Source organism: Taudactylus pleione, unplaced genomic scaffold, assembly GCF_031769625.1.
Source record: "Taudactylus pleione unplaced genomic scaffold, aTauple2 ptg000093l, whole genome shotgun sequence".
Taxonomy (NCBI): Eukaryota; Metazoa; Chordata; class Amphibia; order Anura; family Myobatrachidae; genus Taudactylus; species Taudactylus pleione.
Genome location: NW_028284495.1, coordinates 12,629,701 through 12,649,831, shown reverse-complemented (window position 1 = coordinate 12,649,831; position 20,131 = coordinate 12,629,701). Strand labels below are relative to the sequence as shown.

Below are 20,131 nucleotides of genomic sequence, written 5' to 3'. Positions count from 1 at the left end.
TAGAGTGTGCCCGGAGTCTATTGCCCATCCGCAGATCGTCGGGGAAATGGCTGTAAGTATTGCAGACAGAAATAGTAAACTCAGCAAGTTACTGATGGCAGAGATCAGTGGCTGGATACTGGATTTGGTAGGGCAGTCAGAAGGAACTGCAACACGGATAATCAGGAATAGCTCTAGCATGAAACTAGATACTAAGAGGTAAATTTACTAAAGTGAGAGTTTTTAGGAGTGAGCTTTAGAAGAGATGTTGCCCATAGCAACCAATCAGATTCTACTTAACATTTAACTAGCACCTTCTAGAAGATAATAGCTAGAATCTGGACTTCCGGCTCCGCCCACTATGCAGTGAGCTGTGTGTGGCTAGGGCTCCGCTCCAGACCCGGTGAATTACATACCACAGGGCTGTTTGACAGCCTCCAATCTGCCCCCTGAAGTTTCCTCAGACACTCGAGACCCCGCTTACCTGTATGGAAAAGTATTTCCCCTCCTTAATGCCGGGGAAATCACAGAGGAACCGCGCTGACCGCCGCCCCTCCGAATCCAAGATGGCGCCGCGACTCCGCAGCAGGGAGAATCGATTCCTATTTCTACACAGCAAGCTGCTCAGACATCCTCAGAGCCTGCTGCAGGTACCGCTGATTCTTTCATAACTTACGAGGAGGTGGTCCAAGCAGTTAAAGAAGCTATGGGACCTATGCTTCAGTAACAGGCAGATCTATTTCAGCAGACAATGTCTGCCTTAAAGGGCCAGATGCAGCAGATCTCTCAAAGTCTCTGAAACTGAAAATGTGTCTGGATCTAATTTTCACGAACTTAACACTTTGAAAGCTGAATTTATTACATTACATAAATCTCACCAGCAACTACTTTCTAAAGTCGACGACCTAGAGAACAGGTCACGTCGGAACAATTTAAGAGTCGTAGGTCTCCCGGAGACCATTAAAGGGACAGACCTTGTTAAATTTTTATCTACACAACTCCCGGCACTTTTAGATGTTGCTGAGAACTGTCAGGATATTATTGTGGAGAGAGTGCATCGTTTGGGCCCGCAAAGAAACACTCCTGACAGGAGACCTCGAGTTGTCATATTCCGATGCCTGAATTATGTGAATAAAGATATTATATGGTCAGCATCCCGCAAATGTCGTAACCTTACATGGGAAGGTCACCGCCTATTTATATTCCAAGACTTTTCTACAGAAGTCACCAAGGCTAGGAAGGAATTTTCCCCTATCTGTCAAAATTTAATCCAACATGGTCGTCGCTTTGCGTTATTATTCCCAGCACGTCTGAGATTATACGACGGCGACACATATAAAGATTTCACCACCGCAGCAGATGCTGAAGCTTATACTCGGGAGTTATTTGAATCCGAAAAAGACTCCGCACTGTCTTCTCCTACTTCCCCCTCGAGGGTCTGAGTATAATGTGTTCTACTGACATTGCTGTTTAATTCGTTACCTTGTGTCACCCTTTGGTTGACAATGAATAATACATTCAGTTATAATACACATTGTTTTACAAAAGTGAAAATATTCTTTGCTGAAGGATATATTACTATTGTTTTGCTGGGTCTGGTTAGGAGTTCACTGGCCAGGACTCTTTATTATTGGCGCCTATCCACCTGCGCCAACCAGAAGTCTCAATTTTGATAACGAAACAGCCTGTTTGTATTTACAAGTATTCATCAGCGCCTTTTACAATGGCTGTGTTACTATTTCCCCATTGTATGTCTTTTACCCACTGTGTCCACTCCCCCTCCCCCTGTCCATGTATGTATTTCTTTTTCTCTTCACCATGTCCTTATGATAGGTTTGATATTTTGGCTCATTGGAAATAGCACATATCCTCTTAGCATCGTCTTAAATTAACGTTATGTCACAAATAAGATTTTTCACTTGGAATGTGGGAGGATTCCACTCCCCGATTAAGCGTAAAAAAATTCTAATATATTTAAATAAATTACATCTAGATTTGGTGTGTTTACAAGAGACGCATCTAATTGCGACAGAGGTTGCTAAACTTAATATGATGGGTTGGAGAGTATTGGCGTCTTCCCCATACAACTCCAAATCTAAAGGTGTGGTGGTGATGGCCAGACATGATCTACCTGTTACAGTCCTTGGGACTGAGACAGATCCTGAGGATCGATATGCCATCCTGGAAACTTCCATTTATGATGTACCTTATGTGATTTGTACTATTTATGCACCTAACCGGTATGACAAGAGATTTTTACGATCTGTTCTCTCAAAACTATACCCTATATGTAATGAGAACGTAATTTTATGAGGAGATTTTAATTTAATAGTATCAAAGGAGATGGATTGTCAACACCCATCCCGTCGATCTGCACACATGCCCAGATATGGTATACCGTATGTCATGCAACAATTGCAGCTCATTGATGTTTGGAGAGCCAAGCATCCCACTGAAAAAGATTACTCCTGCTTGTCGGCTGCCCATGGCTCATTATCCCGGCTGGACTATATTTTAATGTCCGACTCCATATTTTTGAAATCACTTGATAGTTGCATCGAATCAATAAGTCTCTCAGATCACGCGTTGGTCTGGGTTGATCTTGCAGTCAATGTAGACAAAGGCCCATTTCGCCAATGGCGCTTTCCGTCCAGCCTATTGTCCTCACTGAAATTTCGTAAAAAAATTGAGTCCTCATGGCAAAACTACAAGCAGGATAATCAATCACATGAGCAAGAAGACTCTCTGTTGTTCTGGCAGACCTCAAAGGCAGTACTCAGAGGGGAATTAATTTCATATGTCAGTTATAATAGAAAAAGATTTTTGAAAACTTTTAAATCTGCACAACAAGCACTTACAGAATCATTTTCGAGATTTAAAACTTCTCCTACTCCCGCACATAAGCAATTGTACTTGGGCTGTAAAACCCATTTTGACGCAATCCTAACTGACATGGGAGATCGGCACACATTCCAAAGAGGGTTTCAATTTTACAAGCACGGCAATAGGATCGGACGCCTCTTATCCAATCTTTTAAAGGGCCCACGACCGTCCACTCTGGTTAAAAGACTCCGCACATCCACCGGCTCTTACACTTCCTCTAGCAAACAAATAGTCGAAGAATTTTGTTCTTTTTATACCAAACTATATGCTGCGTCCCCCCCTGACGAATCAAACAGAGATTTGTTCTGGTCTACTATTACCCCTCCTCAATTGCCTTCCGACTTGGCTGCTTCCTTAAGCGCCCCGATCTCTGCATCAGAGGTACAAAAAATTATACAAGGTATGAGTTCGGGTAAAGCCCCTGGCCCTGACGGGCTTACCGGGGAATTTTATGAATTTCTCTCCCCCAAAATTATAGATACATTAACGTCTGTATATAATCACATTTTAACTACTAAGATTTTACCATCTTACTTTAACTCAGCAATCCTAAAAGTCCTACCCAAACCAGGCAAAGACCTGGAATGCTCTGGCTCATATAGGCCTATTTCTCTTCTTAATAATGACTACAAATTATTATTAAAAATATTGGCCGAGCGAATGAAAGTAGTACTTCCCAGACTGGTACATGAAGATCAGACTGGGTTTATATGGGGGCGTCACTCGACGGTCAATATACGTAGAGTACTGGCAGCGTCCAATTGGGTACAGTCATTAAAAACCAGGGATTTACATGCCATCTTATCGTTTGATGCCGAAAAGGCCTTCGAACTGGTATCCTGGGACCATTTATTTTTCACACTCCATAAATTTGGATTCCAGTCAGATTTTATTATGCTTCTTACCTCACTATATACTCACTCATTCTCACAAATTGTCTGTAATGGCTATGCCTCAGATCCCTTCCCTATATACAAGGGTACCAGACAGGGCTGCCACCTGTCACCACTCCTGTTTGCACTCGCTTTGGAGCCGCTTGCTATGGCACTCCGCGCTTCCATGGTGTTTCGGGGAATCCGGGTTGGAGCAGTAGAACTAAAGGTAGCATTATTTGCTGATGATATGCTTTTATTTATGTCCGATCCGGCTTCCTCGATGCCGGAGGTGATGCGCCTCATGGATTTATTTGGATCTTTTGCGGGTTACAGGGTGAATGTAGCCAAGTAGGAATACTTACCACTCTCTGGTGCACCAGAGGACTTTCACTCAATCCCCATTTTTTAAAATTTTCGTTTAGCACGCCCAACCTTGAAATATCTGGGGATACATATTCCTTTTGATCCTGGGAAACTATACTCAGTGAATTACACCCCATTACTTCGATCAATATCAAAATTACTAACAGATTGGTTATCCTTACCTTTGTCCTTACTGGGACGCATTGCCGTCTTGAAGAGTGTTATATTCCCCAAAATTTCATACCCTATGCAGATGTTGCCGATCTCCCTCACCAAAACAGATCTACATGCACTCAAAAAAATTTTCACTAAATTAATTTGGAACCGCGGAAAATCAAGGATTACCTTGGCTAGACTTAGTTTGCCCTGGAAAGAGGGGGGATTGGGTGTCCCTGATCTAAAGATTTTCTCTTTATCAGTTGCCTTCAGATATATTTCAGATTGGTTACTGAATCGTTCTGTTTATACTTCCCTGGATGTGGAGAAAGAGTTATTTAAACCGTACTCCCTGAGTGGTCTTCTCCATACCCCCAGAAAATCCATTCCCCAACAAATTATAGCAAACCCCCTGTTTAATAGCACCTATCTAGCCTGGATAGCGATTAACCGCAGGCTGAAAAGGGATTGGCATTTCACTCCATTTATCTCTATCTGTGGTAATCCACTATTTCCCCCTGCTATGACCAATAGGGGTTTTGCAGAATGGAAGAGGAAGGGGATTCTAATAATCAATGATGTATTCGACCCGGGGGGTAACATACTACCATTTATCAATATCAGAAATACCTTTAACGTCTCGAACAACTGTTTTTATATGTATCTCCAATTGCGACACTATATTTCTGATCTACCTAAAGCCTATTTAACTCCAGATGGATCTGACCCACTAGTTTCACTCTTATCTCTAATAAAATCCCGTACCTATCACACTAAACTATTAACTGACATGCTGAATAAGACTGATTCCCACCATGCCTGGAACTCTTTACATAGTGGTTGGTCCAGGGATATTCCATCTTTCCCGGAACCTAACAGCTTTCTCTTGCATTTTGACTCTACAATGAAGCACTTGCGCACGGCAATGCTTCAAGAAGTACATTATAAAGTACTGAATAGAGCATATAACGCACAACATCAGAGGAAATATATGGTCCCTAACGAAACAGGTCGATGTCTTAAATGTCATCATGAATCAGCCTCCTTTTATCACAATTTCTGGGAGTGTAGGAAGATTCGCCGATTTTGGAACAAAACAATTGTGTTTATTAATAATATTTTTTCCTTACATTTACGCCCAGACCCTTCAGCGGTCTTATGTCTTATTTACACCAATTGGGAACTGGGCCCACATAAAAGAACCATTATTCCTTTACTTTCTATTATTTTAACTATGGACAAAAAAGTTATTTTAAAACAATGGACCAGTAAGACCCCACCCTTTATTTCTGAGGTACAACATTTACTACTTAAAATTTTATATTTTGATAGGAGGGCTTCATTTCCGGATGTCGAGAAGGGAGTAGTGCAATTCTACAGGAGATGGGGTCCTTACATTGATTATTTGCCACCACAGACCCAAACCCAAATATTACAGGTGTTTGAAAACACAAATTGGTATTTGCTGAGGCAGCTGATTTAAATATAGAGGGTATGATTGTATTATATTTCACTATAAGTTAATAATATATATACTATTATTGTATTTGTGACGATATGCGGATATGACTGACAGAAACAGAAAAATAGGAGCCTGATTATATACGGATGGAGAAATCGTGAGGTTCGAAATACAACTTATTTTTGAGAATCTTCCCTATGTCCCTCCCACCCTACCTATCGTGTTTTCCCCTCATGTATGTTTGTCTTGTGTGCCCCCCCCCCTTTTTTTATGAATAATTGTACTTATTGAACTGGTGTACAAAAGAGAAATGATGGAAATGTTTGTTAGTCTGGTTTAATTAATGTAGACAACGATTTCTTTTTTTTCTCTTTTTGTTTTCTCAAACTGCACGAATGGGGAAAAATCAGAGCAGGCCTCTGAGTACAGATATTCATATTTTCTCAAACTAATATTAAAACCCCTATGTGCATCATCACTACAGAAATCGTTACTGCTGTATAGTGAGTTAATTGTTCAACTATATATATTTTATATTCTGGTTATAATTTCCACCTATGTCGAATTGTTACCATAATATCTATTTGTATTTAACACAAATCATCTAATTCTTTTGTATGCAACTATTATAAAATTTCAATAAAAAGATTTAACAAAAAAAAAATAGCTAGAATCTGATCAGTTGCTATGGGCAACATCTCTTCTAAAACTCACTTCTAAAAACTCTCACTTTAGTAAATTTACCCCTAAGGCTCAGGAATACCTGCCACATTGGAAACTGTGTTAGACGTTGCATGGCAATTTGCTAGAACCAGTGGATGGAATTTATACCCCTGGGTAAGCTGTGAGAGGCTGAGCAGAATCAGGTTGTTCAGGGAGGCTTAGTCTGGCATAGGATTGGATGGACCGTGGTCAGATAATCGGGACCTGTCACAGCAGTACTCCAGGCTAGGCTAGGCTCTGATGTAGACTACGGCCTAGCAGGCCGGAAACAAATGAAGTCTGCATCTCACAGGGATGACAGTGGATGCACAAAAAAGTCCATGGAGCGAGCCTGTTGGCCCAGGAGCGGTAAGTGACCCAGTGACACAGAAAACCTAACCGGACCGTGACACTCTTTCTATGCTGTGGACGGGACCCGGGTCGCATCGACCCAGGTGGGTTACCCGTTCACACTGCACCGCTAGCAGGGTTGAACTCGTGTTCAACCCTGCTCGCTACCAGGGATGAAAAGCCGGGTGGCTCAACCCGGGTTATTTGAACTGGGTCCTTTCACACTGCACAGGGAGAGAGATGAAGGGACAGGGGAAGGCCAGCAGGGAATCACACTGCCTGCAGCCTCAGTTGCCAACCAAGTACCATAGTGCCATTAGTCATTCTGTGGCTCCACGCTATGTTCATTCAGTAGTGTATATATATATATATATATATATATATTTCATTGGCTATTTGATTGTCTGTCTGTCCGGTTATGCATTTGAACACCCCTGGTGGTCCAGTTGGATAATGGCCAGGTTTTAGGGAGGCAGAACTTTAGCCCAGGGAGCCTGTTCTGAGCCTTCCACTGGATGCATCTGGATGAAATCTTCACAGAGTTGTAACATTGGAGCCCAGAAGACGTACTAGGGGGTTGAGGTCCCTGTCGCACCTCCAGTTGGTGTATGCTGGTCATAACTTTGACCCGTGGATGCTGGGCAGAACTTTGACCCGGGGAGCCTCTTCTGGGCCTTCCACTGGATGGATTTGGATGAAAATTTCACAGAGGTGGCAATTGTTCTGGGATGCCTAATGGAGTGGTTGGTGTTCCAGTAGGACCTCCCGGAGTGCGCCGGGCAGAACTTTGACCCAGGGAGCCTGTTCTGGGCCTTCCACTGGATAGATTTGGACGACATCACATTGTAAAACTTAGTAACTTGAAGAATTAAACCCAGGCAACATTGGGTACTTCAGCTAGTATATATATATATATATATATATATATATATACACACATATATATATATATATATGTACTGACTGACTGAATCAACGCCCAGCCCGAACCCCATGACCTACAAATACAGTATATAATTCGGGGAGTCTTCCATGACGTAGGCACCAACTAAGCAGGGATTTTTCTAAATTTTACACCTAAAGCGTTGAAAAAGAGCTAAAATGTTTCCTCTTGAATGAGGTGATGGGGTTACAAAGCAACATGTTCGAAGTGCTGTAGGACTGTTAGCTCATTGTCTGGGTGGAGTGGTGGCTTCAGAGGTGGGGTTGCAGCTTAGTCCAATATTCAAGTAGGGGAGCCACACCAACTGCCAGTGATGTTTGGCAGCAGTTGGGGTGACAGTTAGTGTGGTTCCCCTATGTGAATACTGGATGTGCTGCAGCCCCACCTAGGGAGTTGCCACTGCTAAGGAGTTAACACTTTGACTAGGTTTTTTCCATTTGGATACTTCACTTGCTTTGTATTTTTTATTTTTCTCAAACATGGCAATTGAGTTTTTGAATGCCAAAGTGGAGATGGTGCCTCACACCATTGTCCCCATGACAGGGGATGGAGCCTGCCTGTTCCGGTCCCTATTCTATCTCATGTATGACACTCAGCTAATGGCTAGGGAGGTGCGTGATCAGGGCCATCTCTTCCATTGGGCTTTTTGGGCAGTTGCCCAAGGGCCCAAAGCTTGTAGGGGCCCTCCAACCCACCCCCCTGCAGCTGCGGCCAGTTGGTAAATTTGTGAAATTTTTATAAGCCGGCCGCCGATGCACTGTATTCCGATCTGACCTCCCCCACCCAATCCCCCACCCCCTGTGACGAGTACTCACCTCAGTCCCAGTTTCACTTCATTCGCCAGCTTCAGACCAGTCAGAGTCTCTCTGCATGTGTGGGAGGTCTGATGGGCATGCAGGAGGATTTAATTTTATTGACCATTTACATTTTTTTCTCATGAATCGGTAGGTAGGGGCCCCAGTGCATTGCTTTGCCCAGGGCCCACACTGCTGTTAAGACAACCCTGTGCGTGATCTAATTGTGAGGCACATGGTGGAAAACTGGGAGAAGTTCTCCATCATGTCCCAGGACAGCAAGGGAACAACTACTACAGCTCTGCTGAGTACTTCCTTGGCATGTTCCAACCTTTAATTGAGAGTGTTTTTTAGGCGAACTGGTGGTGGCTGGGCAACTGCTCCAGTTTGACTTCGAGGTTTACTGCAATGGTGAGCTCATTAAGAGTTTCGGTGCTGAACATCATGAGGAGGCTATGCTTTATACAGGACCTCTCTAGGGGCCATTCCAACCCCTCTAGCACGTCCCTTTACATGGTATGAAGGAAATGTATATATCTAAGGTCTACCTGGGTGAAACTGGGTACAACAGCTAGTGTTTATGTGTGTAAGTTTATATATATATATATATATATATATATATATATATAACAAATAGGGCCCCCATGTATTTGTTGACCCGGGGCTCACGCTAACCTTAATCTGCCCATTCCTCCTTGTAAATGCCTCTCAATGAATCATGCTCAGAAGAGATCCTGCTCTTTTAAGATCAGTCAGGCCCCTAGATTGGCATTGCTAGGCCCTTACCTATATTTTACTGTGAGACTGCCCCAGTGTCACACACTTGAAAATGTAAGGTTTCAGCTTTTTTTATTTTTGTATTTAAAGGATGAGTACTAATGCTTAAATGAAACTCCGGTCCTCAGGGAGACCTAGCAGTGCATGTTTTCCAGGTCTCCTCACAGAATCACAAGTTAAATAACTAGTACCGCCTGTAGATCTCTAAAATGTGATTCTGAATTGCAAATCCACAGCTACAGAGGCCAGGATTAGTTGGATTTGAGGAAAGTAGGTAGAGTAGACACTAGGTTACCGCAAATGTCGATGGTGTGACCGATGTTGTGGCGATTTTGGAGTGTTTACCATCTCCATCATACATGTGCAGACCACAGAGCCTGAAAACGTACTCTCCATCGCACCCTGGAGCACAAAAGGAAGGCTGAGATAACCATTTGTATATTCTGACAACTGCTATTACAAGAGTGGCTGTGCTAGGGGTGGTTTTTTTCCTTCTTTCTATTTGTACACACAGAGGCCATTACCAGCTCGTTTAATCCCAATATATCTGAAGCAAATTATTCTATTTTTCATATAATAACTATCAGGTTATAAGTAACATAAATATATGAACTTCGCAAAGTGTTAACCAGAATTATATACCTTTTAAATCATTTGGATAATTTCCTTTCATAAAGATAACGATGCACACAAAATGTTATAAGTAAAACGTTTTTATATATCAAATCTTCATAAAATCAATGCTTGTTAAAATACAATATAGACGAGAGAGAGAGATATGGCTGCTGTGTGAGATTGTGTGTGGTGGTTGTTGTGACCCTTTGTCCTATTGTTCAAACCGCATGGTCTCTGATCACAAACTCCATTTTGAATGTCCCTCATTGAAATCTCCCATAATGCCATGTTCTGTAATAGCAATACTCTCACCCACTACAACTGTGTGATATCTTTGGACCAAAACAGTACATTATATTGTATACTAGTGTCTAATATTTTCAACTTCCCTGATATAACACTGCATTCACTATACTATACAAGCTTTTCAGATACTATAATGTTGTATAATACATATAAGCTGATTCCTCTGTAATAGTTAAAAATACCAGTATACAACTCATAGTACACAATTCTATCATAATACTATAAAGCATCCACCAACCACATGGACCAACTTCAATTTCCATTAGAGACATGGGTCAATGGGGGAAGGGGGAGAGCACATGGAATTTCCTTTGTTCATACCACATGGAGGTAGCATCTTTAAATTCCCAAACTATGATAATATATAACTTTACAATACTATCACAACATGGCCAGCAATCCGCAACTCCCATGGAACCACAACCACTAGCTGATATCAAACAAATATACATCTACAGATTGCAGCATTTCACCCAATCTCCATCCCAATCTCAACTACACAATGATACAGTCAGACCACGAGAATACAACACACACCAAACCCATCCCACTCAGACTATGCCACTGTCCAAGCACATGGGAAGGAAGGGGGAAAAAGTACATCTATATCACAGCCAGCTATATGTATAAAACTGAACCCAAATCACTACAAACTATCTATATAAGCTAAACACAGATCAAATCAAACTAGTTATAGATACCCATTATAGGCTAACTAATGTACAGTTTACTTAGCCATTATGAGCAGATATCTCCAGGCGATTGAAGCTGCATCTTGGCAGTCTTCTGGGGAGAAAGTCTGCTGTCCTTGTGTCTCCCTGGTGTGTCCTTGCAAGCATGTGTGTTTCTCCAAGTGTTTGTGTCTGCATCTGTGTGAGATCCTTCCTGTGTCTCTGTAGAGTGTTTGTGTGAATGCCCTCCTCCCATTCCTCACCTGTGGGATCTTGCCCATAAAAGGACATTCAAACCTTATTGTATAGGGTCTTAGGCAGGAAGCTGTGTCTCTTAGCTAGGGTAAACAAATGCTAATTAGATTGTATTGTGAGCTGGTTTCTCTGTTGATATTTCTAAGCTCTGGGAAAATTATCACATCTCATTTATATATTTTGGTTTTAGCTGTATAAGGAATTATTATTATTGATTTTAATATACACACTGTAACAGGCTGTGAATGCGGCTTATTACCAACCATCTCTGAATCAGGCCCATTGTCCTGAGCCAACACTCTGCCTGCTGTCCTGATCCAATGCAGGTAGTCAGGCTGAATCAGTCAGAGTAACCAGCAATGTGATATATTCCCTATAAGTAGGGGTGCAAAGATGACAGTCCGTAAGTGGCTAGTTTGCCCAAGCGGCACCAGTATTAGAGGTCAGTAATGAACAATCTGTAAACCCCAAATAAGGTAACAAAGTTCATGTCACTAGTTTACAAAAATGTCTCAGAAATAGATTCTGTAAAGTACTGTTCCCACTGACTACAGCGACTTCTAATCTGCATATTGCCTCATTCTTCAACCCAAAAGCCATTCAGCCATATTAAAATATCTCTCAGTTTCTTTTAACTTCTTTTAATATAAACTTGTGTAGATACAGCGATTCCACTAAAATGGGAATTGTTTTACATATGCGGTTTCGGGAAAGTAAGTCTCATGCTGCTTGACAAGTACAATTGTAATTGCATTATGTATTATTTAGATGGCATACTTGGTCTAGTGAGTCATTATACTGACCCATTTATACAGTTATAATTCTAGGTTTTGTGAAAAGATTGCCATGAATACTCTGCATTAGGTGTGAGTCACCGTTCTGCTTTATGAAGTCATCCTCAAGTACATTTTAGAAGAAAAGCTTTAGAGAGAATATCAAATTTATAACATAATCCAGGGCTCACACCAATACTGTTTAGTGTTGGTAACTTTCTGTCTATAACTGATATATTAACCTTGTCCTTGTTATATTACATTGCTTTACTCATTACACCTGGCTTATCGTTGCTTGTTTCATCCTCATATGTGATACAGTAAGCCAAGAATGTACATTTTGTTTATCACGTTTTGCATCTGTCATCTTTGTTTTTAAATATTCACACCTGTAAGAGACTAAACTGCTTTATGATTACATTTCAACATACTACCCATTAGGTTATTGACATCCCACTTAATAGATAGCCATTCCTGCAATATGTGCAACTCATAATAATGGGTCCATTTTGGAAGTGTAGTGAGAGGAGCCCAGGAGACATAAACAAGTGGTCGTACAGGATATAAGCGATTCTGATGTTGTGACACCAACCTAATCATTCAAAACAATATTCTACAATGCAGAGCACGGTTATTACCTTATTTCTAACAAAGTAACTGCAGTTAAAGTCATTTAAATGTATTGATATCTAAGGCAGGTTTTCTCTGTTGTGGTTTTCAGGGTCTACAAATAATAAAAATACCAGCAGATCCTATAATGGAAGTCATCAAACAGTAGGGGCTATACATTTAAAACTCTTCTACAGTTGGCCCTATAAGGGCACATCAGAAGCTTAAAATACAAAGTGAGTCTCTGGCCTAGAGTCTAAGGGGTACATTTACTAAAGTGCACATTTTTAGAAGTGGAGATGTTGCCCATAGCAACCAATCAGATTCTACTTCTTAGTTATCTAGCACCTTCTAGAAGATAATAGCTAGAATCTGATTGGTTGCTATGGGCAACAACTCCACTTCTAAAAACCCACACATTAGTGAATATACCCCTAATACTCATACATCAAGTGCTCACACTATCATCTTCTTTCTCCACTCTCGATGACATTTGTTTAATCGTTTATCATATGTTATTGATTATATACTTTTTTTTTCCAACTGCAGTTGCTACTTGCTATAATGTACCATTATATTGTTGTTTGTTAAACATGATTTGACCAATAAGGAAATTGACTAAAAAAAAGAAACTTGACACCATTATCATTACACTGTTAGAGTGTGGGCAAAAACATTACCGGCTGCCTGTCTAGTCTCATCCTCTTGGCGGCATTCCTACTTTCACTCTCACAGGCCGAGGCCAAGATACTTTCTGCTACAGCGGAGGTGAGGTGCGAAGGTATAGGTCGTGACTGAAAAAGAACACATTTATATATATCAGGATTTATCATCTCTTGCTTTTTAAAACTTTTTGAAACATGGAGACGTGAATGCACTTACTGAATGCCACTTTAAAATACACATAAACACAACAACAAAAAACAACTGAAAGGGGATATGAAACTGATGGAAAAATGAGGGTATAAAGCCAGGATAACCCTTCAACAAGCACATATAGTATAAAGTATTTGTTTTAGTCAGTTACAAATTCAATTCTGTGTATAGTTTTCTAAAAAGTAAAAGTTACATTATGGTTGACATAAAAAACAAACAATTAAAAAACAAAACAATAAAACAGTACCAAACCCCCCCACAACTTTAAATGCCATTGACCATTATAATTAATGGTATTAAATCCTGCTGTCCATGGATGCAATGTATCAAAAACAAAGATTACATATTTAATATAAAATGAATGTAGATACAAATTATAGAACAGTATGATAAACGTCTGGGAACTGAAACTCCTTGTGCACAATTATAAATAAACTGGTCTTAAAAGTGACGGATAATCCCATGGTGGGCCACTGTAATACAAGAAAACATGGGACAATGGATTTACTCGCAAATATTGCCAAATTGTTATCAATTGTATGAACAATGAAGCCAAATAATTAGGGTAAGTAATTTCATAAGTCGTTAGATAAAATTCTTCTATTAACATGAGGAGAAGCAAACAAAGATCACTTAACGTAGACCTCAATCTTGGAGTGAGAGATTGAGGTTATGATGGGTACTGTACCCATCATAACCTCGATCTCTCGCTCCAAGAGGCCCATCATCCAGTATGGACTGCAGCATGGGGTTCCATTCCATTTTACATAGCCGAGTAACTAAGTCATACCAATGTTATTTTCATGCCTCACATGATGGGAGGGAGACATTTATCCAAGGGTTCATTACATCAAAGCTCAGAGATACTTAACTCACTGTAACCTGAGCTTTTCCCACTCAGTCAATCATAAGATATCAAAAAAGAATCAATATACATATACTCTATGCTGCAGAATCAATTAGCCACAGGCTTACCCCATGGTTAACAGTCAGCCCTGAGGTATTCAATTAAGGCTCGTTACCCCGTTCGGTAAGCCCCAGAGGGTGCACTTCACACAATATTTTTCCTCACAGACTCAGGATCTGCGAATAAATATTTGCATTAAATAAACCCTCTTGGACTTAGCGAAGGAGGAGAAATTGACTAATAAATTAATAGCGGTACTTTACCCGCACTGTAAACACGGCTTGTAATTGCATCTGCCCTATATGTAATAAATGTTCCAACCTATGCCCAATAGCAACCATCCATGTAATCGGATGGAAACAAAAATAACGGAGGCCAGATTCTGACAATGCAAGACAGTCCTACTGGTTGATAACACGTATAAACATTTCTATATTTAAATTTATTTATTTATAAATGAATAAATAAAATAAAACAAAACATCAGAAGATTACACAATTTCAGTTAGACCTGCAGCATTATGTCCTGAACAAATGCTACCAGTGTCACACAAGGCAGTGTGCTTTGGCTCTACATCCTTGGCGGGGCTTATGTGAACAACTGCAACTAAGAGTGCTAAATATATGGCATTTTTATTCCTTTATGTATAAATAAAACATTTTGGGGCTGATGCAGAGATGCTTGCAAGTTGGCACCATGTTGGGGAACTACAGTTTAATGACTGCTATAGAATGACACATTGTCTACGTTTTTTTTAAATAATATATTACAGGTTGTCTTCATATTATACAATCAGCAACATTCTCCAATTATTCCATGATTTACTTTAATGGTAGTCGGATTTAATAAGGATAAAGTTTTCTGAAAAGAACAATTAGAGACTCACAGTCACTTTCATGATACTCCATATAATACTGACAGAAGGATAGAAAAATATACATATTACATTTAATACTTGGTGAAATATGTATCAGTGTGACAATCAATGTGAACAGAAATCTAAAGTTAGATTTTCTTTGTAAAAATCACCTAGCTGAAAGAAAAGTAAAAGTAATAATTTGTTATTTCTAAATTAATTATATTTTACAAATGAATACACATATCGCAATTCATTACCTATAACACTGGAAATGTAGAACAAAGCGACAATAATGAGCTACAATACTGTGTTTATAAGCATTTTTAGTTTATACTGCTCAACAAAAGTAACAAGACACATTATAATGCTTCTAAAAAATTATTTTGCACCCAAGTAACTTTTAATATTTTAGTGTCATAGATTCTGAATTAGAAATAAGGTGAAGTTCATTTCTTTAGCACTTACTGTATGTACAGTATTGAGTACTCAATAAACTCAAAATATTCCAAAACTTTTCCACAAATTACTATATATTTAAAATAAAAAAAAAAAATAATAATAATAATAATAATAATAATAATAATAATAATAATAATAATAATACAAAAATTACAAGTTTTACATTAGACAGAAATTAGTAGATCAATTGTTTACATTTTTTTGTTAATTCAAAAAAGCTTTCTCGTTCTTCAGGGGCAAATGCAGCCTTTCTATAGTGGGGTTTTCAAAATTTTGGTTTAGGAACAAAATAAACAAAAACTGCAGAAATGAGCTTAAATCAGACACTTTCTTATAGCTCAATTGCTTTGCATACATTTGGTTGTATCCCAAAGTGTTGCTTATTCTCATTCTTATCTATTGAAATTAATAGTATATTTAAAAGGGTAAAATGTTGTTTTTTTCTCACTATAAAACAATATTTTACCTGTAGTGAAGTTAGCTGTATCCACCACGCAGTGTATGTTTCAGGTATGTTTAGTGCTGGGATAAGTATGCAAGCAATGTATAGTACATTTACTATAGAGAAGGTAGTTCTTGCTGTATTCACTATATGATCAAAGCCGTTGACCGCACTGCAACTAAAATGCTATTGTTTAATGTTTTATTGGATATCAGGGGGTAAATTTACTAAAATTCTTGATGGTCCCGATTTTCAAAGTGATTTATCTCGCTGGTACTCGCCAAAATTCGGGTGATTTAATCCCTTTTTTTTACCACATTTACCAACAGGCGATTTGAGGCTAAACGAGTTTGTCGATGGTGAAGCAGAACGAGATATCTCTCCCGAGTAACTCGTTTTAACTCATTACTCACCCAAGATTGCAGTGTTTTCTCTCTGCAAATCTCTCCTGAGCTAGCAGCCAGCACATATCAGTGAGATATGTGCTTGCTGCTTGTATGTTAATACTTCTAAAAAAAAATAGATAAATGTTTTTATAAAAAATTACGTGAGGGCCCCCCCAAAAAAAAACACTAACCAGCCTCGGGCTTGCCAGCCTGTCCTGGATCTTAATTTACAGGGAAAAAAATGTGTATGGTTCCACTGTAAATTACGAACCAGCAACAGGCAGCAGGGACAGAACTGGTTTTAAATATATGGAGAAAAAAAATGACGTGAGGTTCCCCCGTATATTTAAAACCAGCCCTGCACCCTTTCTAACGGGGGACTGATGCCACAGCCAGAGGTGACCTTTCACAGGGCCCCCCAACTGCAACATCAGCCACGACTGTTAGTCAGCCCAGGCCAAGGATCCCTGGGGAGTTGGGGACCCCCCAATAAAGGGGTCACCCTCTCCAGGGCACCCCTGGCCTAGGCTGATAGCCCGGGGCTATCCCCGCCACCCCTGGGTGGTGGGTGGCGGGTTGATAGTGTAAGGTGTAGTATAGAAAATTTAATTTTCATCATTGTCTTTACAGTGGAACTACAGGTCCCAGCAAGCCTCCCCCGCATGCTGGTACTTGGAGAACCACAAGTACCAGCATGCGGGGCATTAAGGGCCCACCGGGAGGGCACGGCAGCTGCCGGGAGGCCAAATCGGGAGGGTAGGCAAGTATGGTTATTCCTCTTGCAGGCTACAAGTAGTTACAGAAGACTGATGCTGCAGAATGGGTAGGACAGAATGTAGGATATCTACGAGTAGACTGCAATTACACTGTAACTGGGTGTCGGGAGCACAGCTAAAGCAGACTGCAGGAAACACTGGAACTAGGTGCCGAAAGCGACACTGAAGCAGTCTACAGGAAGCACTGGAAATGAGTGCTGGAGCACGACTGAAGCAGGCTGCAAGATTACACTTGAGCTGGGTGCTGGAAGCACAATTGAAACAGACTGCAGGTAACACTGGAATTGGGTGCTGGAGCACTAATGGAACACGCTGCAGTGATATATGCTGTGAAGTCATACTGGAAAAGAATTTGCTGGAATCCACTGCAGCAGAATGCTGTGAAGCAATACTGAAGCATGTCTGCTGGATTACACTGAGACAGAATGATGTGAAACAAATATTGAAGCAGGTTTGCTGGTTTACACTGAGGCAGAATGATGTGAAGCAAATACTGATGTAGCTTTGCTGGAATGCACTAATGCAGAATGCTCTGAAGCAAATATTGGATCAGGAACTGAACCAGGAGCCAGGGTACTGATCCTCTGAGAGAGATGTTGCACTGGTAATTTGCTGTCAGCAGTTCCTGGTTTAAATAGGATGCTCTATGTGCTGATAGGCTGACCAAAACATGTCACTGGAAGCTGGTAGGTAGAGCATGTCAAGTGGCAGCACCCAAGGTACAGAATGGTGGGAGTAGTCAGGAAGAGAACGCCAGCAACAGATAAGTGTCTAAGGGGATGCTGCAGGCGGCCAGCGGGGACATGGACGGCTGCAAAGTGACAGCGCCAGACCTGGTAACAGGGTCCCGGACTTCGGCGTGTGACACAACCTAGCTTGCACAGATTCCCCTGAAAACACAAAGACTAACTGATTGGACAGATAGAAACCCAGGCAGGACTGGGGGACATACACACTGACAGTGCTAGATGACAAGCTCACAGATCAGAGAGACATACCCACTTAAAGGACAGAGACATAACAGTGCTAGAAGAGAAGCTCACAACTCAGCCAGAGACAAAACTGGACTGAGGGACAGTCATACTACAGTGCGAGAAGACAGGCTTACTGGTCAGACAGACACACTGACCGTGCTCATCCTCTTTTCTCTGCTGATCAGACATCTACAGACTCCCTTAATTCCTGTGCTGTGTTCTGGGAGCCTCTTGATGATGTAGTACACAGGTTCTCAAACTCGGTACTCAGGACCCCAAATAGTGCATGTTTTCCAGGTCTCCTCACAGAATTGCAAGTGAAATAATTAGCTCCACCTGTGGATCTTTTAAAATGTGTCAGTGAGTAATGACTACACCTGTGCACCTGCTGGGTGACTTGCAAAATGTGACCTGTGTGGGGTCCAGAGTACCGAGTTTGAGAACCACTGATGTAGTAGAAGCAACACACAATTTATTGGTCTGTTCTGCTGCTTCCTGAACTAGTCCCACTCCCTTCCTCAGAGCCTCCTGCAGTGCCCGAAGCTCCAGCATTACAGGGAAATTATACAATTGTTTTCAGAACCCAGGAGGTTTTTGGGTAACAGGAAACCCCCTTCCTAAGGAAACCATCTTTTCAGCGACACGGGCTATCAATCTTTTCAGGATCGATGGGATGGACATCACTAACTTATAAATAAAAAAGAAGTGTATTAGTTTACAGAATATTACCGACAATTATCCTGTAGCTAATGATTACTTTTACTTTTGTTTCAGCAAGGTGATTTTTGTTTACTGTCCATTGCCACAGAATCTGTGGCGCCATATAAATACACTAGAGTGAAACGTCCAGTGAATGAATGGTCAAGTGAATTCTCATATTTAAGGGGATGGTGTATGCAGAAGATACAACATAAAAACTATTTTTAGACATGTGCCATTATTACTATGTATACTTTCAATATACATTTTTGGTTTAAAGATTGAAGGAATAGTCAGACTTTTACAACCAAAAATCAGAAATTACCAGTGAATGAACGCACAATGGGCCTGATTCACTATGGAATGCAACTGCGAATGCAATAACGATTACACACACAGTTCAACTGTGAAAGTATGCTAATCCATTGCGATCGCTATGCCATACGCAGCACTACATAAGGATGCCCACCTTACCTTACACATCCTTAATGTTTAGCAAGACTGCAAAACCATTGACACAATAGAGTACCATCGCATCCTCAGGCACACCTGCACAAGCCCTGACCTTACTCAGAAATTGCTAACTTCCACGCACACTATCAGGCTTTAGGCTGCGTAGAGCATTGCAGTGGATAACTTATCCACGCCACTGCAATGGCGTTCAAACGTACTGGCACGTCTGCGTTCCCCCGACCACCCCCCGTCACCACGCACAAACGGCACTTCCTGTCAATCACTCTGTGATGGGTCTGCGTGGTCACTGCGATCACAGTCCTGATCGCAATGGCTAATTTGCGCACTACAATGCATGCGCAGTATGCAACAATCGACCGATTGTTTGCGTAATTACAGTTGCTTATGCTAGTGAATCAGGCCCAATGTTAGCAAATGAATAGACAAACCCAGTAAATGAATAATATGACTTACATCAATAAAACATAGTCAATAGATCTAATCCAAGATTGCATGCACTAAAATGTAAGATTACTGTATTAAACCTGAAAATGTTCATTCGCTGGGTGATTCACCCTATAATAATGTGTAGTGTAGTTTATGTACAAATTCTGCACAAAAAACATCTACCTTTTGCCAAAAAAGCTCAAACAAGACAATCTGCCAAAGCATGCTCCAAAATTGTAGTGGCTCCAAATGAAGAAAATATATGATCCGAAGTCCTGACCTTAATCCCATAAAAAAATCTGTGGCTTAAAAACCTGCTGACCAAGTTACCTGACTCTG

General features: G+C 40.7%; 1 protein-coding gene across 3 annotated transcripts in view; it reads right to left on the bottom strand.

The window, feature by feature from the left end:
- NOL4 (nucleolar protein 4) overlaps positions 1 to 20,131 on the bottom strand; it is a 377,579-nt gene that overhangs the window by 60,869 nt on the left and 296,579 nt on the right. For all 3 annotated transcript variants that reach the window (XM_088469570.1, XM_088469571.1, XM_088469572.1), the window contains one exon: positions 13,195 to 13,308. In XM_088469570.1, coding sequence (XP_088325696.1) covers positions 13,195 to 13,308 — 114 coding nt within the window. The remainder of the gene's footprint in view (positions 1 to 13,194; positions 13,309 to 20,131) is intronic.